Source organism: Garra rufa, chromosome 7, assembly GCF_049309525.1.
Source record: "Garra rufa chromosome 7, GarRuf1.0, whole genome shotgun sequence".
Taxonomy (NCBI): Eukaryota; Metazoa; Chordata; class Actinopteri; order Cypriniformes; family Cyprinidae; genus Garra; species Garra rufa.
This window is the reverse complement of record NC_133367.1, coordinates 45,689,445-45,711,585: the sequence shown is the minus strand read 5'-3', so window position 1 is coordinate 45,711,585 and position 22,141 is coordinate 45,689,445. Positions and strand designations below refer to the sequence as shown.

The window sequence follows — 22,141 nt, the reverse complement described above, 5'->3', positions numbered from 1 at the left end:
TAAAGGACCAGAATCACAAACAGCAAAGAAGAACTTAGACTCCATTTTCAAGGTTGGTTTTGTGTGTGTCCATCCCAAAACAATAATCCTCTGGGTAAAATTATTAAAAAATTATCTGTAAAATCGTCTCTGGAATAGTCACATTTACTTCCCTACCCAAAAAAAGTATTAAGAAACTGAGAAATCTGTGAAATTTTCTCTTTAATAGTCATATTTACTTTCTAACATGTAAGATATTAGGTTACTAAAGTAGAGAAGATGAATCCATATGTAACCTGACTGCTGCACAAAGATGAACATCAATCTAGCAAACAGACAATCCAGTCAAACTCCCTCTTTTAACCTCAGTATCTGTAGACGCTGATGTTTGATCATACAGTGGAAGTTATTATCAGATGTGAATAATTCAGTGATGTTTATTAGTATTCATGCTCTAACTCTTGTGTATTGATCCTTTGGTTCACCTTCTCTGTGACTGAATGGATGTTTATTGTTTGAATATTTACTATGATTTCAGGAGATTGAGCACAAAATCGTCTCTGAGTTAAAGAGTTTTAAGAGACTACTGAGTCCAGATTACCCAGAATGCTCTGAAAGAGACCATTATGATGATGAGGGTCATAACAGAGTCAGAGAGGGGCTTCTGAAGATCACACTGCTCATCCTGAGGAAGATGAACCAGACAGACCTCGCTAACACACTACAGACCAGTAAGAGCTCTGGATCAGCAGATTATAGCCTGTGTTTTTATGATCAACCTTCTGTCTTCAGTCACTAATGTTCCTGAATGTCACGACACATCTAACATATCAAACCTAAAAATACATTTCTAAAATATTGCTCTGCCGATAACAACAGTTATTTCCTTTGCTCAGAACTGATGCCTGTGTATCAACAAAAACTCAAATCCAGACTCCAGGACAAATATCAGAGAATCAGTGAAGGAATGTCCAATCATGGAGACTCAACACGTCTGAATGAGATCTACACAGAGCTCTACATCACAGAGGGAGGCAGTGGAGAGGTCAATAATGAACATGAGGTGAGACAGATTGAGACAGTGTCCAGGAGACCAGAGACACAGGAAACACCAATCAACTGCAATGACATCTTTAAACCCTCACCTGGACAAGACAAACCCATCAGGACTGTGCTGACTAAAGGAGTCGCTGGAATTGGAAAAACAGTCTCTGTGCAGAAGTTCATTCTGGACTGGGCTGAAGGAAAAACCAATCAGGATGTTCATTTCATATTTCCACTTCCTTTCAGGGAGCTGAATCTGATACAGAAAAATCTCAGTCTTGTGGATCTTCTAAACCACCTTCACACAGAAACCAAAGAATTTAAGTCGTCAGATTATGAAGACTACAAAGTCATGTTCATATTTGATGGTCTGGATGAGTGTCGACTACGTCTAGATTTCCAAAACAATCGGAGCTTGTCTGATGTAACAGAATCAGCCTCAGTGGATGTGCTGCTGACCAACCTCATCAAGGGGAATCTACTTCCTTCTGCTCTCCTCTGGATCACCTCTCGACCAGCAGCAGCCAATCAGATCCCTCCTGAGTGTGTCCACCAGGTCACAGAGGTACGAGGATTCAACGACCCTCAGAAGGAGGAATATTTCAGGAAGAGAATAAATGATCAGAGTCTGGCTGATAGAGTCGTCACACACATCCGATCATCAAGAAGTCTGTTCATCATGTGTCACATACCAGTCTTCTGCTGGATTTCAGCCGCTGTTCTAGAGAGGATGATGGGTAAAGCAGAGAGAGCAGAGATTCCCAAGACTCTCACACAAATGTTCACACACTTCCTGATCTTTCAGACCAAACTGAAGACACAGAAGTATGATGGGAAATATGAAATCAATCCTGATCAGGCTAGAAAGACTATTCTGTCTCTAGGAAAACTGGCTTTTGAACAGCTGGAAAAAGGGAACCTGATCTTCTATGAAAAGGACCTGAAAGAGAGCGGCATTGATGTCAGAGAAGTGTCAGTGTACTCAGGAGTTTGTACCCAGATCTTCAGAGAGGAGTTTGGACTGCAGCTGGGGAAGGTGTACAGCTTTGTTCATCTGAGTATTCAGGAGTTTCTTGCTGCTTTATTCAAGCTGCTGTCCTTTTCTGAACAAAACACAGGACTGAGGAATGAGTTCAGGTCACCAATGACCAGTTTACTGAAGAGAGAAGTGGACAAGGCCTTACAGAGTGAGAACGGACACTGGGACCTTTTCCTCCGGTTCCTTCTAGGTCTCTCACTAGAGTCTAATCAGACTCTCTTACAAGGCCTCCTGAGAAAGACAGTAAGCAGCTCTGATATCAATCAGGAAACAGCTGAATACATTAAACAGAAGATCAGAGAGAATCCCTCTCCAGAGAAATCCATCAATCTGTTCCACTGTCTGAATGAACTGAATGATCGCTCACTAGAGCAGGAAGTCCAGACATACCTGAGCAGAGGAAATAGATATGATTTCTTTGGAGCCAAATGTCTCTCTGGAGTGTCTCTGTCTGCTGCTCAGTGGTCGGCTCTGGTGTTTGTGTTGTTGAACTCAGAAGAAGAGCTGGATGAGTTTAAACTGAGTAATTTTGATCCATCAGAAGAATGTCTCCTGAGGCTGCTGCCAGTGATCAAAGCATCTAGAAAGGCTGAGTGAGTATTTTACATTGTCTTTGTTTTATTGACATTGTTTTATACGGTATAGGTTTGTGTTTCTCTGTGTTACTGTATATTTTAAGGTCTTTCTTATCTGACACTCAGCTATCATCATAAAGCGCTCTACTAATGACCTGATGAGTTGAATCAAGTGTTTGATTAGAGAGATTTTTTATTTTTTATTTTTTTTTGAACAGCAGTGCTGGGTGGGGGATTCTAGTGTTATAAAAAAAAAACAATAAAAAAAAAAAAACAAGGGGATATTCTCAACCTGGTTGTTTTTATTTGAGGAAACAACTTTACAAATTAAAGTGCAATAAAAACAAATAAATAAGATAAATAACCGTATAAAACATTTAGGGAATTTTTTTAGGCAAATAATCCCATAAAACTGTAAACATCACAACCACTGAATGTTGCATAAACTGTGAATTCAGTAGAGCAGGGGCTCCCAACCTTTTTTACTGCGGGGCCCCCTCTTTCTCCGTTCAATTTTGCAAGGCCCCCCTATGCCAGACATGTCCTCTTATTTATTATTATCTTATTTATTTATTTACTTCCTCAATGAAGAGAAAAGTGGTTATTTTTAAGTCTTTTTTATTAACCAAAACATTTGTTTTGCCTTACTATTCTTCTACTGCATGTTATAAAAAAAAAACTTAAAATTCAAACAAACTTTAAATTAAAACTTTAAATATACCGTATAACCTTTAAATAAAACCTCTGCTAAATTCTAACTTGTAAAAATTCTAAAATGTAAACTATATTTTAAATAATGTATTTAATGATAATTGTTTAGTATTAAGAAGCGTGCCTGTGTTCGTGATGGTGATTTTAGTTAACGTTACATTGTTCCGCCTTTAGATGGCGACAAGAGACTGTTTTATGAGTGAACAGTTAAATGTGACTTTGGGACTTTTAAATTGAAAATTTAAGCGGAAGTTATGTTTAGCTTCAACAACAGTTTGCCACAGCGAATAAATGGACTGAGCAGCAAAATCACCTTTAACAGAAGAATGGATGTTAATATTTTCTTCAGTAAACTTTTAAACTAATGTCATATGATCGTGAATATGAATAATGAATCAGATGCAGGTCCGTTAATCACTTGCTCAGTCCATCTCTCTCTCTCATAATACTCAAACATGATACAGTGAGGTTTTAATACAGTAATCATAGGCTTTTAATGAAGCAACTCAACTTTCCTTCGTTACTAGTTCTAAACTGACGTTTTGGAATTAGTGAGATTTGTAATATTACTTGCATATCATTGCTCTTTTGTTGATTCTGATTGCTTTCATTTTCCTCATTTGTAAGTCGCTTTGGATGAAAACGTCTGCTAAATGACTAAATGTAAATGTACTGCTGCACAATAAACGGGCTGAATACAAATTAAAATATAGTTCAGGTTTAAGACTCAAGTCATTTTGGGGAATATTTATGGGAATATTTGGGTCCTATTTTTTGAGTCAAATGTGAATTTATTTAATTTTGAGTCTGAAGTCTATTAAAATGGGACTTAACTCTGAGTCACTCTCAGTTCCTGGTTTAATAATTGATATCTATGATATGTATTACATCTGTGTTTATCAGCAATTACATTAGACACATGAGTCCAGCACTAATAACTCATCTTTAGTTGTTCTGTTTATTCTCTGCAGTCTTTCCAACTGTCCTATTACACAGAAAGGTGTTGCTCTGATTTCTGCTCTACTGGAGGATCCACACTGTAAACTGGAGAAACTACAGTGAGTCTCATCACATCTCAGTAACTATAAGGTTTGGAGTAAAAAGTAAAAACTCAGATGTGTTTTCTGAAGCAGTGGTTTTGTTTTCTGCCCTTTCACCCTCAGTTCAAACCCTTTTAAAATAAATGTATAAATAATTAATAAATAAAAATAATTCAATTGGCATCTTATTAATTGCAATATTTTGATGAAGCCTTTAGTGTTTGTCTTTAATATCACAGCTACAGTGACTGCTAGAATCTAGAAGTGCTTCTTTCATTACTGCACACCAGTATTAGAGTACAATCGGGCCAAAGACACGTGTCTCCTCAGAGTTATCAGACAAATGAATATTGAATGCAACTTCCAAAGGGAAAATATAGAAATATATGAGGTGGAAAGAACAGCTTTTTATGTCACACTCGAGGTAAAAGACTCACCAGTATGGGGCAATAGTTCTCCAATATTGATATAAATATTTCAACTAAAGTAATATGTTTTACATTATATCTAAGTTAATTATTGTCTAAAACAACCCCTTCAGCAATGATTGTACCATATTCTGCTTTGATCAAATAATTCACTTTTATTAACTGAGTACACTGTAAAATGGATTTATTAACTCCTTCAGCTCTGCGGCATATTTTGTATTTTTTACTGATTTTGTCCTCCCTGAATTCAAAAGAGCACCGACTCACATACATTGGAGTAAATTGATAAAAATGGTCTCATTTCAAAGTAATTTTTTAACATATTCTTTAAACACATGGGTGCAATAATTACTATTTTTTGATTGCATTTTTTCATAATATTTTGATAAACACAAATAAAAGATCAAATTTTATTATTATTTAACTGAGATTAACTTATTATTATTATTATTATTTTTATTATTTTTATTTAACTGAGATTTCATTGAAGGGAGGCAGTTTGTCCTCTAGGGGTCTCCATTCTGCAAGATAAGGCATCCCTGAATTAAAAAGTGTCCTATTCCCACATACATTGGGCTAAATGGATAAAAATGGTCTCATTTTACACAAAACACCTTAAATTTTAACACATGGGTGGAATAATTCATAGTTATTATAGTATTTGTTGATAAACCATAGTGTCCTAACTCTGATCAAGATCGCGGTGAGCGCTAGGGGCCGGTGTCCAGTTCATGAGCAGTGTGTCCTCCTCCCTCGTGTTTGGAAAGACATAAATCGAGATCGGATTGGTCTAGGAGTTTGATCTGTGTCTCTTTGGACAGATCTGATTGGGAGCTTTTCAGACATATGACACAATACGTGATGACGTAATCACCAGTCAACATAAACGTGTTAAGGCAAGCTTCATTTGATAAATGACTCATCTATGTTTGGTCAGTTTGAGCGATATGAATATGAATATAAATATTACTTCATCTTCATGAAGGGGGCATTGTTTATGGGGCAAATTCAAACCTTTTATGTTATGTTATGTTATGTTATGTTATGTTATGTTATGTAAAATAAATGGAAAAGTGATGGGATGGACAAGAAAGTTGAGTTTATAAGCTTTCAAATTGCATATATGTCTAGTTCACTTCTTCACAATTTATTAATTCTGTTCAATAACTCTGATGAGGGGGGATGCAGAGCTGAAGAGGTTAAAAAACAAACGAACAAACAAAAAAACAGGAATTATTTCATCTAAATAAAAATAAAAAGATTGTGATAGATTCTTACACTGCTTGAAGATCCCATAACTTAAAATGGCTTTATACTATCTTAATTAAAAGATTGTTTATATCTTGTGAGTGATGATATATTACTAAATATGATGTTGCATTAAAATATGGTGATTATTTATTTTTTTAACACCAAATACCATCTTTTTTAAATGCTCCAGTTAAAGCTGAAAACATAAACAAGACCTTTGTTTCAAAATATAAGCCTGTAATTTTAATGATTCTCATTTGCTACATAAGTCTGTAATAATTTTAAATGTGTCTGTGCATCTTTAGCCCCATTGTAAACTACCACACGAGTCCAAATATAATATGATATAACATAATCCAAAATAAAACATATAGATAAATAATTACAAAAATACAAATTGACAAATATTTATCAATTTCATGAATAACAGATCTACAAATACTCAGTGGCACCAAGACTTGAATATTTAATCTGTTTGAAGAGTACTTATTTAAGAGGAAACAGCATTCATAAATGCTACTTTAATAGAGTGATGTCTATTTTCCAAATTTCCCTGCCCTCTCAACCACCTCACAATCTCAAAAACACCAGAGTAATATGTTATACTATAATGTTACTATTCATATTTTAATATTATTGTCTATATAGTACTACAAATGGTTTGATGAACGAAAATGATGAACTAGTTCAGTGTCAGGAATCATGTGGGTAAAGTGCATTTCAATTAGTTTCTTAGCTTGTGCTTGTTCTGGCAAGTTGAAATCTCCATAGTGCCAATCCTGGTGTATAGAAAAAGTAGTGCTCATACAAACACACAAACAAACACACTCTCACCCTAAAGATTAAACACAATCTCAGAGATCATTCATGTTCTTCACTCTCTACAGGCTGATTGACTGCAGTATTGGAGAGAAAGGCTGTGCTGCTCTGATTTCAGCTCTGAGATCAAACCCCTCACACCTGAGACAACTGAGTCTGAGCGGTAATAAACCAGGAGACTCAGGAGTGAAGCTGTTGTCTGCTCTACTGGAGGATCCACACTGTAAACTGGAGACACTATGGTGAGTCTCATCACATATCAGCAACTACAAGGTTTGGAGTAAAAAGTAAAAGTAAAAAAAAAAAAAACAGTTTTCTGTTGAAGTGGTTTTGTTCGCTGCCCTCTCGCCCTCAATTCAAACCATTTTAAAATACATGTAAAATATTAATAAATAATCATTTAATTGGCTTCTTATTAATTGCAATACTTTTCTGGAGCCTTTTTTCAACACCAGCACTTTAGTGTTTGTCTTTAATATCACAGCGACAGTTACCTCGTATTGTTACATAGACAAACTACATTTTGGGGCGTTGAATTCTTTCTTGAAAAACAATTTTTGAAAACCTTTTTCTTAATATTGAACGAATAAAACAGGAAAAACACAAAACTTGTAAATAAAATAAAAACGTTATATATATAATTTAATAACAATAGTCTACATATGAATGGGTGTTCATCAACTGATTGCATGTCGTCAGAGTTTACAGTGTTGACAGCTTCATAAAAAATAGTCTAATGGAAGCGCTGTAGTTTTGCTGTATATAGCTACTAAAAATATGAAAGTATAGCACACAAATAACATTTTAATTTACTTGCATTTTTGACCAAAGACAGTAATTGATTTCATGAATACAGGAGCCTGATTTTTGTTTGAATTGTCAGAATCTATAGTACATAACAAATAAAATAATATGCAAACAAATCACAAACATTTGCAGTCAAGACAGTAAAAAAACAAGTGCTGAATGTAAAACAGATTTGTCCAGGTTCACATTTAATGGTTCACATCGATATTTTATAACTTGCACTAAACAATATTTCTATGAAAACTATTTTATAAAATCTGGCACGAAAGTATATTTTTCTTGTTGAAGAAAGTCAATGAATTTAAATTCTAGTTGTGATCTAAACAAAAAGATATAGATTTAATCAAAGCAAGAATTCCCATTTAAGAAATAATATTACAAATGATTTATAATTACTACAACTGACTTCCAGTCACAGCCTCAGATGAAATCAACTGAAATAAAAGCAGAGGAGGATTAAACAGCTCCACACACAGCATTACCAGCTTCACACATTACTAACCAGGGCTGCGTTTCCCAAAACCAACTTTGGTCACAAGTTCAGTCGTTACCAACAGAGTTCAACAGAAGTTGTGACCATAGTTGGCTAATGATGCTTTTGGGAAACGCACCCCAGTTTGACTTTATTTGTCACACAGAAGTTCACACTGAGAATTAACAGAGGTTTATTTTCATAGTTTTAGTGAATTTCATTTGAAGGTTACCATTTTTTGAATAGTGTTTGCTTTAGTTGGTCACTAGGTCATTGTCTTTATAACATTGTTTTTTTAAAGCACATTATCATAACAAAGAAAAATTCAGATATACAGATCTTTGAACATCACGAAACAAGCTACTAAAAAATCACAACACAAATAGCAAAAACTAAAGCAAATAGTTAGTATAAAAGAAAATACTAAGACAATTCATTTATTCATATTGCAGTGCATTTTGGGAGGCATGGATGACTTTTGATTGGTGCTCCCAGAATGCACTGCAGCATAAAGCATTTTGCTTATTTTGTTTACTGTCACCATTATTGAGGTTCATTTGCTGATTCTTAATGAATGTGTGTGAACAGGTCATATGTGCAAAGTGTTTTGGGAAGCATCATATTACCAGATTAAAACATAACTTTTAACAACAATATAAAATTAATTTAGCAATCACACATTTAGACTCTGGATGAGATCAGTGTATCAGGCCATTACACGACAATTATGTCATTGTTAATAACCAGCCAACACCACCTGATCATGTTTTCTTTTGGCTTTTTTGAGGCCAACTAAAGGAAACACTGACCACATTAATGGTGACTTTAAACAAACCATTCAACATCTAAACCTCTGTTCTCAATAATAACTTTTTTGTTAGACATATGACAGAAATGAAGTCAAAGCGGTTAGTAATGCGTGAAGCTGGTGCTGCTGTTTGTTTAAAAAAAAAAAAAGTGTTGTTTTTATTGTGAATATAGCCTACACAAATATAATAAATATTTAGAATAGTTTCGAAAAATGTCTTACTCTTAAAACACCACAGAAGGAGTAGCCTATTGTTGAGTAAAGTTGTTTCCACATTTATAAGGGAGGAATAAATCAAGTGATGGTGTCGGCGCCTCTGGCAGTTAAGCATTAGGCTACTAACTGGACAACGCAGTCTGTTCATTGACAATAAAATACAGCCAATACAGGTAAATAATTACAAAAATACAAATTGACAAATCTTTTTCCTGTTCATGAATAACAGATTTGCAAGTACTCAGTGGCACCAAGACTTGAATATTTTAATCAGTTTGAAGAGTATTTATATAAGAGAGAACATCATTCATAAATACTACTTTCTCTAATTCAGTGTGAGAAAAAAAATACAGTGATGTTCATTTTCTAAATTTCCCTGCCCTCTAAACCACTTCACAATCTTAAAAACAGCAGAGTAATATGTCAAATTAAATTGTTAAAAATGTAAGGGTCAAGAGATCAACTAATGCAAACATTGACCACTTTAAAGGTTGCTTACAAAATGTGATTTTCTCCTTTGGTGATTCTGCTTGTTAACATCAGGTGTCTTCAATAATGATCAATCATCACTTAATTAATCACTAATTATCTCATTAACTTTAATGTCATAAACTCTGCTTCAGTGTTAATTTACACTCTTGAGAGTAAACTCAAATAAACTCCCGGGAGAGATAAATTAACTCTGGCCTCAGTCGCACTTGAGTTGCTTTTCTATAGTCTTCAGACTTGACTTGACGATTACTTTTGACCCGACTCCAGGAGAAGGACTTGTGAATATGTTAAAAGCAACTCGAGTCTTTTATCCTTAAATACTGATATTCACAGTAGGGTGTTCAATTGCGTTGAGGTACAATTCATATTTCTTTATTAAATAACTTACAAAATAATTAGAAATCTTTCTGTGAGGAGTTATTTTACAAACAGCACGAGTGAATCTCCGCAAGCTCTCTGTCTTTAAATGACCACATCGCGTCTGCACTATAAGCGAGCTGCACACTGCACGGTTGAAACAGGAATTGTCACAGTTTACATCGTCACTAAAGTTTATAATTTGCATTTCTTTTCAAGTTTGGCCAGTATTTAAACCATTCAGCACTTCTGCGCTCTCCAGAGACGGTGTGCTCATGCTCACTCAATAATTGCCCTATTGTAAAAACTAAAGTACACAGCATGATCAAACATTTAATAACATTTTGAAAAAAAGCCCCCCTCAACCGCTTAAATAATAAAAAAATCCTCCCTCCCACAAGAGTCACGTAAAAGGGAAATTCACCCCAATTTCAAAAATTGTGTGTAGTCTAAAATGAAGCCACTGTTTTTTTTGTTTTGTTTTTTTTTTTCACAAAAATAACATTTATTGACTTTAAAATGTGAAAATACATTTAAAAATATCCTACAATACATTTCAATTTTGTATTTTTCAGTCTGTTATTTTTATTTTGCATAAACCTAAAAATGTATAGATTTTAACTATAAAATCTTTAGTTCCAGTACAGGGTTTATGTCAAACATTACATGACAAACCAGTTTTCATGACTGCTGCTTGTCAGAGAAAGTGTTAACAGCATTATAAAATAACACTGATATCTATTGATTTTATTTTGAGTTAAAAGCTAACTTAGAAAAGTGTTTTCAATATCATTTTTAATCTCAGTGAGAATAAAAATAATGAACATTTATACAGTGGTGGCCAAAATGATTCGAACACTAGTATTTTCACCAGCTGAAATCTCACAGAAACCTCACTGGATTATTTCAATTAATGGCAAAATGAATGTTAGGAAATGTAAACTGATATTTCCTACTTACACACAGAGGTGGGTAGTAACGAATTACATTTACTCCGTTACATTTACTTGAGTAGATTTTTGGGGTAACTAGTACTTTTAGAGTATATGTAAAGATAGGTACTTTTACTCGTACTCAAGTACATTTATAGTGAAAAAACTTTACTTTTACTTCGCTACATTTGATGGCATTCCTCCGTTACTGTCCTCAGAAACGTGTCGTTGGAATTTTCATTTCATGTCTGATAAAACTGCGTTAATACTGCTGTGTATACAGCTGTTACTATGGAAACAGTTTGAAATTCAGGGTCTTCGCTTCATATCAATCAGATCAGAAGTAACTAGTAACTGGCTACTTGAGTACTTTTTCCATCGGATACTTTTTACTCTTACTCAAGTAACTATTAAGATTGTTACTTTTACTCATACTTGAGTAAATATTTCCATAAGTACTTGTACTTTTACTTGAGTACAGATTTTGGGTACTCTACCCACCTCTGCTTACACACTACAGCGAAAGATAGAAATAACTGACCTAAAACCATTTTAGCTGGTAAAAATACTAATGTTCAAGTAATTTTGGCCACCAATATATATATATATCAATCTTCATATATTACAAACATCAATTTAGCTTATCTTTTGGTGTCTTTTCTTCAAATAATTTTATGTAAAACAGCTCTATATGTATCGAGTGCATACAGAAGACCTAAACGGGATGCATTAATTCTGGTTTCTGCGTGTGACGTTCAGCATGAATCCTTTTTTTCTTTCCTGAGATGGACATGAGCTGGCATCATCTTGCTGGGCTGGAGTCTTCTTCTCTGCTGTAAATAAAAAAAATTGTTATTAATGTAAAAGTTAACAAGCAAAACTGACAGCTTGATGACAATATACAGTACAAGTTGGATTGGCCAGACTGTGTCAGATAAGACTTACATACAAAATGTGCAGAGCAGAGTATTTTTACAGCTAAGAGCAGTTTAGAAATAAATTAACACAAATAATAAAAGTACAAACATGCAATATGTGTGAAAATACAGCACATTCAACAAATTAAAAATAGGTCACAAAAAATTTAACAGACAAAACAAGGGACACCCTTATGATGCCACACCAAACATACAAGGACAGGCTATTCTGATAGCATTAGGGCCAATTACAAACGACTTTTTTTGGGAAGGGGGCGCCATTTGTAGGGATGTTCCAAATGAAAGTGAGCTTAATCTCTTCACGAAAGGCCCTTCCAGAAGTCTGTGGGCGAAGGGAACAGTTCAAGGTCTCTTCACGGAAGTGATTTTGGTTAGTGATCATGTGATCTTCAGTTAGGAGCTTTTGCGATGCATTTTAAAGCAAAGTTGGGGTTGATTTCGACTTCACATACAAACGTAAGCAGAATATGCTGATTAACTTTGTCTTTATTTTAATGTAATACAAAATAATTTCCATCAGTGATATAAGTATTATTTAAGACGCAGTAATGTATAGCAGAAATGCACCACGTTTTAAAGTATATTTAAAAACTGTATTGTATTGTATTATAATAACCGAAAGACAATTGATGCATTGTGACAACGGATATGTTACTAACATGTAAGCATTAAATAACAAACATTAATCATTTGACAGACGGAGGCTTGCGAGATCTTATGTCTTTTGGTCGGACACAGTTTCTCCTTTAGCCTTGAGTGACGCAGTTTTGCTGAGAATTGATGGCGTTTAGTCTGTGGCGCGATGCTATTTTAACTGATATCCGACGACTGACGCTCAAGTACAAAACACATAGTCCTATGAAAAATGTTGTGCAGTTTTAAAGTCTTACCTGTTGCTGCATTTTCTTTTCGTTTTAAAGCAATATCCATCGCGCGGTATCTAGCAAGAGACAAACATACGTAGCTTCAAACGGCTAATCCACAAACACACACAGACGCAATTCCAGATTAAATTTGATACAGTCGTGTCAGTCCTTTACTGAAATAATGACGTTAGCAATAAAATGTTGCCATGTATCAAAATTTATAAAAATGTCATGCTCTTTTTGGAATAATACGCGAACACTTACCGGTTAATGTGGATGTCCGCCCGCTTCCACCTCTTCCTCTCACGCTCTCATGGTCGACTTTCTCTCTCACGCTCTCTGAAAGTTAAAGACACATAACTTCACGAGTGAAAACTGTAAATATAACAATAATAACAAAAATGTTGAAATAATGAGTAACTTTACCTTTCTGAGGTTAAATTGCAAAAACAAAATACGTCCATTACGTCGGTTAATACAGCTGAGAGAAAATGCAGCTCAAAACTATACTGTACTATGATTCACAGGAAAATACAATTTTACTGTAAAATTTCCCACTGTTGTAGTTTTACCCATGATGCTTTGCAGATTTACAGCAACATACTGTATACATAATCTACAGTATTGTTTTTCAACCTTTTTTGAGCCAAGGTACATTTTTAATTGAAGAAAAATCACAAGGCACACCAACAATCGAAACTGTAAAAAAATGTAATTCTGTAGCCTATATTAATAATATACAGCCATTCTTATCGAAGTGTCTTGAACAGGAATCAAATAAACACAAAGAAAAAAGTATTTCACTAGTTCGCTTTTGCATATAATAAACAGCGTAAAGTTAAGCGTGTTTGGCATGCTGTCCGGGAGAGGGCTCCGAGCTCGGTAGTCATTCCCGAGCCCGGGGCACTCCCCCTGCCCAGGGAGAGGGGTCCGAGCTCGGCCTTTGGCCCGAACCCAATAGCGCTCCCCCCCTGGCTGGAGGTGAGGAGAAAATAAACAGGGGGGGTGGGAGGGATGCTGGAATCAGAGATAGCTGAAGGTAGGACTGCTTGGTTATTTAAAGGGACTGTAGTAATGAGATAGGGAGAGTGATTGGATAGGGAGTGATTGCTGATGATGAATTGGCCGTGTTAATTATCTGCGCGAGCTCCTCCTGAAATTTGTTAATGAAACATCACTTCACTAGTTCGCTTTTGCATATAATAAACAGCGTAAAGTTAAGCGTGTTTGGCATGCTGTCCGGGAGAGGGCTCCGAGCTCGGTAGTCATTCCCGAGCCCGGGGCACTCCCCCTGCCCAGGGAGAGGGGTCCGAGCTCGGCCTTTGGCCCGAACCCAATAGCGCTCCCCCAAAGTGCAAAATAACTGCAGGACAGCAGCCAGGTGGCCCCCCAAAAAGCTTAACTTGAGCTGGAGGGATGCTGGACGATTAGCGGCGGGGAAGCGTGGGAGGAGCTGCTGCGGGCACTGCTAGGGAAGGAAAAGCAAAGAGAACCTTATGTGGGGTGGCAATTAGGGGGAATGAAGAATGGCGTTTTCTTGGGGGTGGGTACTGCTGTGGCGTAGGGGAAACATGCTAGGTGCTCTAGGATGTGTGGGCTTTGCTGCGCTAAAGGGGACTGAGCGGTGGCTGCCGCGTGAAAGGGGGAATAAGCGGGGCGCTCTAGACAGAGCGGGCATTGTTGCGGCATGGGGAAATAAGCAGGGCGTTCTAGTGTGAGCGGGCATTGCTGCGTGAAAGGGGGAATAAGCGGGGCGCTCTAGTGAGAGCGGGCATTGCTGCGGCATGGGGAAATAAGCGGGGCGCTCTAGTCAGAGCGGGCATTGCTGCAGCGTGGGAAAGTAAGCTGGGGCTGCGGCGAGAGCGGTCATTGCGGTGCGTGCGGGCACTGCTGTGGCATGGGGGAATAAGCGGGGCGCTCTTAGCAAGAGCGGGCATTGCTGCAGCATGGGGGAATAAGCAGGGCCCTCTAGCGAGAGCGGGCAATGCAGCGGCGTGGGGAAACGAGCAGGGGCTATGGTGAGAGCTGGCATTGCAGTGCGTAAAGGGAATGAGCGGGGCGTTCTAGAATGAGCAGGAGTTGCTGCGGCATGGGGGGAGCGAGCGGGGTGGCTTTAGCATGAGCGGGCGTTGCTGTTCTGTAAGGGGAATAAGCGGGGGCTTGAACAGGAGCCATGCGATGTTGAGAGTGACGGGAAAAGCGGGGCGAGCACTGCTGTGCGTCAGGGGGGCTCCAGCGGGGGCGCGCATTGCTGCGTGTATAGGGGATAAGCGGGGGCTTGAACAGGAGCCATGCGATGTTGAGCTTGACGGGAAAAGCGGGGCAAGCACTGCTGTGCGTAAGGGGGGCTCCAGCGGGGGCGCGCATTGCTGCGTGTATAGGGGATAAGCGGGGGCTTGAACAGGAGCCATGCGATGTTGAGCGTGATGGGAAAAGCGGGGCGAGCACTGCTGTGCGTAAGGGGGGCTCCAGCGGGGGCGTGCATTGCTGCGCATATAGGGGGATAAGCGGGGGCTTGAACAGGAGCCATGCGATGTTGAGCGTGACGGGAAAAGCGGGGCGAGCACTGCTGTGCGTAAGGGGGGCTCCAGCGGGGGCGTGCATTGCTGCGCGTATAGGGGGATAAGCGGGGGCTTGAACAGGAGCCATGCGATGTTGAGCGTGACGGGAAAAGCGGGGCGAGCACTGCTGTGCGTAAGGGGGGCTCCAGCGGGGGCGTGCATTGCTGCGCGTATAGGGGATAAGCGGGGGCTTGAACAGGAGCCATGCGATGTTGAGCGTGACGGGAAAAGCGGGGCGAGCACTGTTGTGCGTAAGGGGGGCTCCAGCGGGGGTGCGCATTGCTGCGCGTAGGGGAATAAGCTGGGGTTTTAACGAAGGCAGGATGTCCCAAGGAAAAGGGACGCCGAGGGGGTGGTTGAAGCGGCTAGAGATGGCGTGGACGGGGGTGGGCTGGCGGTAGAACGGGTTGGCCGATTAGGGTTTGGTGTGTTTCCCTGATAAAAGAGCGATCTGCTCGAATGTAGTTCGTGCAAGCTTCAGATGACCAGCGGCCGAGCGCTTGGATCTGCTGTTGGGAGAGACCTTTTTGGGCGGCAGTAGTTGCTGCGCCTATGCGAAATGAATGGCTGGAGAAGTTGTCTGCTGGGGTACCAGAGAGAAGCAAGACAGACTTCAGGTGCTTTGGGAACCAGAAGCGTGTGGCAGGGCGGTTGGCATCATCAGTAAAGAGGGGGTCAGAGGGGAGGGAGGATTGGGATTTCCTGTGGCAAAGGAAGGCTAGGAGGGTTTGTAATGGTTGGAGGGGAGTTTGGAGGTTAAAAATATATATGAAATGGCCCTTCTTTATTTGGTCTGTCTTGCTTTGTTTAATAAAGTAAGAGATGGTATCGCAGTCTAGCACGGTTAGGTCGGAGATGGTGGGGTGAATGGCTGGGTTAAAACTGGATGTAATGGCGAGCTCAGAGCATCTGAGGAAACCGAAAAAGCCAGGATGAACATGGCGTCCAGTGTGTGGGCAGTGTGGATGGAATGGTAGCCTTTGCGGAGGGAGGAGATGCATTTGGTCAAAATATTTAAAGTGATAGGTTGTCTGGGGTCTGGGCGGTTGGGCTGGGTTTTTTTTTTTTTTTTTTTTTTTTTTTTTTTTTTTTTTTTTTGGATGCCTTTGATGAGAAGGGAGGTCTGGGAATTAGTTATATGAGGGGAAGGCGAGCCGTGACACAGTTTATGAAAAAACTGAATACCGCTAAGGTATGCTTTGATGGAGCTAGCTTGGAGGTTTTTATGGGAATTGAGGTGGGAGATAAATGAGGTGACAGTGAGCAGGGATAAAACGGGGAAAGGTAAGCTGTAGGCGGCGTGGAAAGTTTTAAAGCATTTCCACGCTGTGAGGTAGGATTGGAGAGTCCTGAGGGAGACTGCTTGGAGAATGGAGTCGATGGATGCTTCGAGAAGAGGCCTTAGGGGGAGGGTTATGGGAATATCAGTTCTGAATACGGAGGGACTGGGGTTGGGAGCGGGTCCGCTTCTGGAGCCGGCGATCTGAATTTCTGAAAAACAAAACGAGAGAGAGAGTCAGCGATTTGATTCTTTGACCCGGGGATGTGTTTTGCAGTTATGATAAATTGGTCACGAGCTGAAATCCAAATCAAACATCTGAGCAAAAGGCATGAGTACGGGGGAGTGGGAACGGCCTTTGTTAATGCAGTGCACGGTAGCTGCGTTGTCGTATTGGACGACGATGCTGGTGGCGGACCATTCTTTGCCCCATAGGGAAGCTGCGGCCACTAATGGGTAAAGCTCAAATAGGGCTGAGGATGATAGCTGGAGGGGTAAATTTGCCAACTCTGGGGGCCAGGTAGAAGCGAACCAGCGGCCCCGGAGGAAACCTCCAAAGCCGACGGAGAGGGCGGCGTTGGTATATAATTCGATATCAATTGGGGAAGAAACCAAATTGCTGTAAAAGAACGATAGCTGTTCCACTGTTTAAGGAAAGAAATCCATAAGCTGAGCTCCTTGCGGCAAGAATCAGTTATGGAAATGCGGTCCTCAAGGGTGTGGGCGGAGGAGGAGAGGGAGAGGAGATGGGAGATAAAGGGGCGGCCTTGTGGGATGATGCGCATCGCGGTATTTAGATGACCCAGAATGGATAGCAGCTCCACGGACGGCGAAATAGAATTAGTTTTTCCAGCAAATGCCAAATAAGTGCCAGAAATCTGGGTGGATGGGCGTAACTTTGAAAGCAGAAGTAATATTGACTTTGGCCAACCAAGCGCCGCGACCTGCTTTAATCAAGGTAGTGGCTTGGTCGACGTCGTGATAGTGAAGAGAAAACTCTTCAAGTGGAATGAGGCTGTTAATGCTAAGGAATGGGGAATTATGCGGAGATAAAAGATCAATTATGAGGCGTTTTTGCCTGAGAATTTTCTGGTGGCAACACCGATGGGGCTGACTCGATAGATACTAAAGGGAGGAACAGAAAAGGGGCCTATCATGAAATTTGAGTCTATTTCTTTTTAATTAGGCCATCCACTATTTCGGGTTCGGTGAGAGCGGAGTGGAGATTTGGGCAGATGAGGTTTTGGGAGGGGAGGCTCAGGACGCCGGGGTGGAATCCATGTGTGAGACCTGCTAGTGTCTGGGTCCTGATGGAGTTGGAAACTGGGGGAGGTTCCTGCGCTAAAGCGTTTGGCGGGGCTGGAAGGGGTGTGGCTGAGGCCAATGAGAAGGGAGGACGGGCCTGAGGAGGAGGGAAAGTGGCTACCGGGACCGGTAGTGGCGGTAAACCTGAGCTGCGGCCGTCTCCTGGGACGGAAAAGAAGGGGGGAAAGAGAGGGGGAATGGCGTGCGTCGGAGCCTGCAAGGATAGAGGCATGCTCGCGCTGGGGACGGCTCCTGGGGCGGAGGAAACAGAAGGGAAGAGAGGGGGAATGGGGAGCGCCGGTGCTTGTGGCATGAGCGGGGGAATGCTCGTGCTATGAGCGGAAGGCGGTGCTGCGGGCCATGAAATGGGAGTGAAAGGAGGGGCAAGGGTTGCGGACGGGAATCGGCTGCTGGAGTGGGCGAGCTCGTGCTGCTGCGGCGGCTTGTGGAGGCGATGGCCGGCTCTCTGACAGCATGAGCGGCGGGCTCCCGCTTTGAGGATCGAGCAGGATGGGCGTGGCTGGAGACTGTGGTGTCCGGGGCGTGGCCCAAGCTCGGTGACGGCCTTCTGCTGCGTCCTGACGTGGAGTAGGGGGCTCTGCGTAAGCGTAAGCTGGCGTCTCGGAGCAGTGTTGTTTTTTGACAACCATCTTAGATTTAGTCTTTATGGACTAAAATGCTTGTTAGATTTAGTCCAATTTTAGTCGACGAAAGCCAAAAAGGTTTTAGTCTAAAAAGGGGAAAAAGTCTTTTAACAAATTAATGTAGGTCAGTAAGTATTTTGCTGTTGGGTAGTGTCACTTGTAAGTTCTGAAAATAGCAGATCTAGTTCAACACAATGTGAGCTTCCGGATCGACTATTTTCACCAATAATTGCAATAAGGAATGTTTTAAAACATAAAAGACAAACAAGGATGGAATGCTAAAACGGCTTGCCATGCTAGTATGGCAAAGAGTATTTAATGCTAAAACGGCTTGCCATAGCGGCATCAAAACGTTTAAGGTTTTGATTGGCATGCACGATAAGCAGAAATGTCATGCATTTTAAACGTCTGACGGACCACCCGTCTCATCAACGAAAACTCACGCACGTCTCGTCATGTTTTAGTCATCAACGAGCCATTTTTATCTCGTCATCGGCTCGTTATCCTCATGAAAAGTGGCGTCCACGAAATGATTTCGCCATCATTGACTAAAACAACACTGCTCGGAGTGCGAGCAGCAGCGGTGCGTGAGGGCCTGCGGCTCCGTGATGCAGCGGCGGGCTCGATTAGTGGATCCTGTGGAGCGCTGGAAGGCCGGAAGAGCTGCAGGTTTGTTTGTATCAGAGGAATAATCCTCGGAGGACGAGTGAATCTCGGACGTGTTGCGGCGATTGGGAGTGCCAATGCTGGAATCAGAGATAGCTGAAGGTAGGACTGCTTGGTTATTTAAAGGGACTGTAGTAATGAGATAGGGAGAGTGATTGGATAGGGAGTGATTGCTGATGATGAATTGGCCGTGTTAATTATCTGCGCGAGCTCCTCCTGAAATTTGTTAATGAAACATCACTTTATGATCTTTCATAATCTACAGTATGGATTTGTTCATTTTACAGTAATAATGCTGTGAAAACTACAGAATTGTGTTACAGTGTACATGTCAAAATGTGTGGTTTCTTTTTTTTTTTTTTTTGTCTCGACCTCTGCTTGAAAGAAAATATAGAGGCCTGTGTCAAATATTTCCTTATGTGTCATGATCGATAGGACTCTTATAGAATTTGATAACAGAAAAACTGTTTTGAACATAGTAATGGATTAAAACATAAGTAACAGGCTGGATGTACATTAACCTTACAACTCAACACCTCTTAAAAAAAGCAAGATCAAAATTAAAAGAAGCAGATCACAGATCATACATTTTGTCTATAAATTTTGTCTAACAGCTTCATAAATAGGAAGATTTCAATACATGAGGATTTTGAATGGATTTTTTTAGCAAGCCATTAAATGACTCGAGACTCGACTCGTGACCAAAGACTTAAGATACGACTCGGACTTCAGGTTAAAGACTTGTGAATATCTCTGCTATAATGTTAGGGTTGCCACCCGTCCCTTAAAATACGGAATCGTCCCGTATTTGAGAATGAAATTGCGCGTCCCGTTTTGGATCAATACGGGACGGGTTTTGTCCCGTATTTTTTATAATTTTTTCTAAAGCAGCGTCTCATGAGGTTAATCAATGCGGTAAAGCCAGCCGCGGTTCAGAAAAACACGGTCAAGCCAGCCGCGATTGATTATAAGTGCGCGCGCATATTACAGTGATTACGGTAGTTTCAGAAACAACACAGAGAGAACGTGCTTGCAGAGCGCTTTTCATTTAGACGCCCAGGACTGAGAGATAATACTACAAAATGCTCGTGAATTTTTACTTACTTATTTATTTGCATTTCAGCTTTAATATCCGTTTTATTTATTGGTGTAATTTTCGGTTCTTTTCTGAGAAATGGGACATTATTAGACTTTAGAGTCTAATAAGTAGAAAAAAAACAATGATCAGTTCTTATTCAGGACGGCCATATTATATGCAAAACTCATATGAAACCTTTTTACTGCAGCATTGTTGAGATATGGGACATTATTACATTTTAACGGGATATATAGGCCCCATTTCTAAAAAGTAGAAAAAAAAAACAATGATCAGTTCGTATTCAGGACGTCCCATATTACTGCAGCATTTTTTAGATGACCCCCCCAACCAACCAACCAACCACCCATCAACCGACCCCCCCCCCCGAATGCGTCCCTTATTTTGGGTTATTAAAAGTGGTAACCCTATATAATGTTACTCTTAATATTTTAATATTATTGTCTACATAACACTACAAATGGTTTGAAGAACAAAAATGATGAACTAGTATCAGGAATCATGTGGTAAAGTGCATTTCAATTAGTTTCTTAGCTTGTGCTTGTTCTGGCAAGTTGAAATCTCCATAGTGCCAATCCTGGTGTATAGAAAAAGTAGTGCTCATACAAACACACAAACAAACACACTCTCACCCTAAAGATTAAACACAATCTCAGAGATCATTCATGTTCTTCACTCTCTACAGGCTGTGGAAATGCAGTATTGGAGAGGAAGGCTGTGCTGCTCTGATTTCAGCTCTGAGATCAAACCCCTCACACCTGAGAGAACTGAATCTGAGCTATAATAAACCAGGAGACTCAGGAGCGAAGCTGTTGTCTGCTCTACTGGAGGATCCACACTGTAAACTGGAGACACTAAGGTGAGTGTTATTATATTATTGAACACAAAAACTGTGTGAAAATGCTGCCAAAAAATTCATGTTAAAGGGATAGATCAACCAAAAAAATGAAAATTCTGTTGTCACTTTACTTATCTTTTAGTCATTTCAAAACAGTACGACTTTCTTCTGTGGAAAATAAAAATAGATATTTATTTTGAGACATGTTTACCAGAATAACAAATAATAGCTCGTACTGGGCAGAGCCTATAGACAGGCCTTACTTCTGTAGGCATAAATTCGACAACCTGCGTGAGAAATACAATTTATTATTTTCTCATAGCCTAAATATAAATTTATTCACTCACAGCTACCCCCATCTTTGGCACATTGCCTGTTTTATTGAGCTGACATATCAAAGTATGTGACCATGGAGAACTCTATAGATCAGTGCATGCGACACACTGGACACTGCATTTTGCAGACCACTATCCATTAGGTGTAAATAAGCAACAGTCATACCTTTTGTTTTAAACAATATGATTATTTTATTTCATTAATATTCAGTATTAACTGATGTCTCACAAAATGGTGTTTTATTTTTCTGCCAAATAAACATTTTAAGTAAAGACACAGAACCGCTTTGCAACTGACTCCAGCATAACACACAGAATGGTGCTTCGTTCCTGAATGAATATGACTCTTTGAATGCATCTGTTGAGTGAGTGATTTATAATGACCCAATAGTAGAGAAAGACTTTTGATTCTTATTCCAGAATGTAGTGTTGTCACGATACTGGAATTTCTAACTTCGATACGATACCTTGAAAAATATCGATATTCGATACTATTTTCGATACCACAGAGAAAAAAAACTACCACAATATTGAGGAATTTTTTTTTTATTTAAAAATAAATACAGTCTAGAACATGAAAATGAGGTATATGCATATGTACACTGCTACAGCTCTGTTCAGCTTCTTAACTTCATTTGTGTTT

General features: G+C 39.8%; 1 protein-coding gene across 1 annotated transcript; it reads left to right on the top strand.

Annotated features, from left to right (window-relative positions):
• The first annotated feature begins 258 nt into the window (after window positions 1–258).
• On the top strand, window positions 259–7,132 carry LOC141338188 (NLR family CARD domain-containing protein 3-like). Its single transcript, XM_073843741.1, has 5 exons — window positions 259–270; window positions 518–710; window positions 876–2,655; window positions 4,320–4,406; window positions 6,955–7,132. Exons 1-5 carry the CDS (start codon window positions 259–261, stop codon window positions 7,130–7,132), a joined length of 2,250 nt encoding a protein of 749 aa, XP_073699842.1.
• The last annotated feature ends 15,009 nt before the right edge of the window (window positions 7,133–22,141 follow it).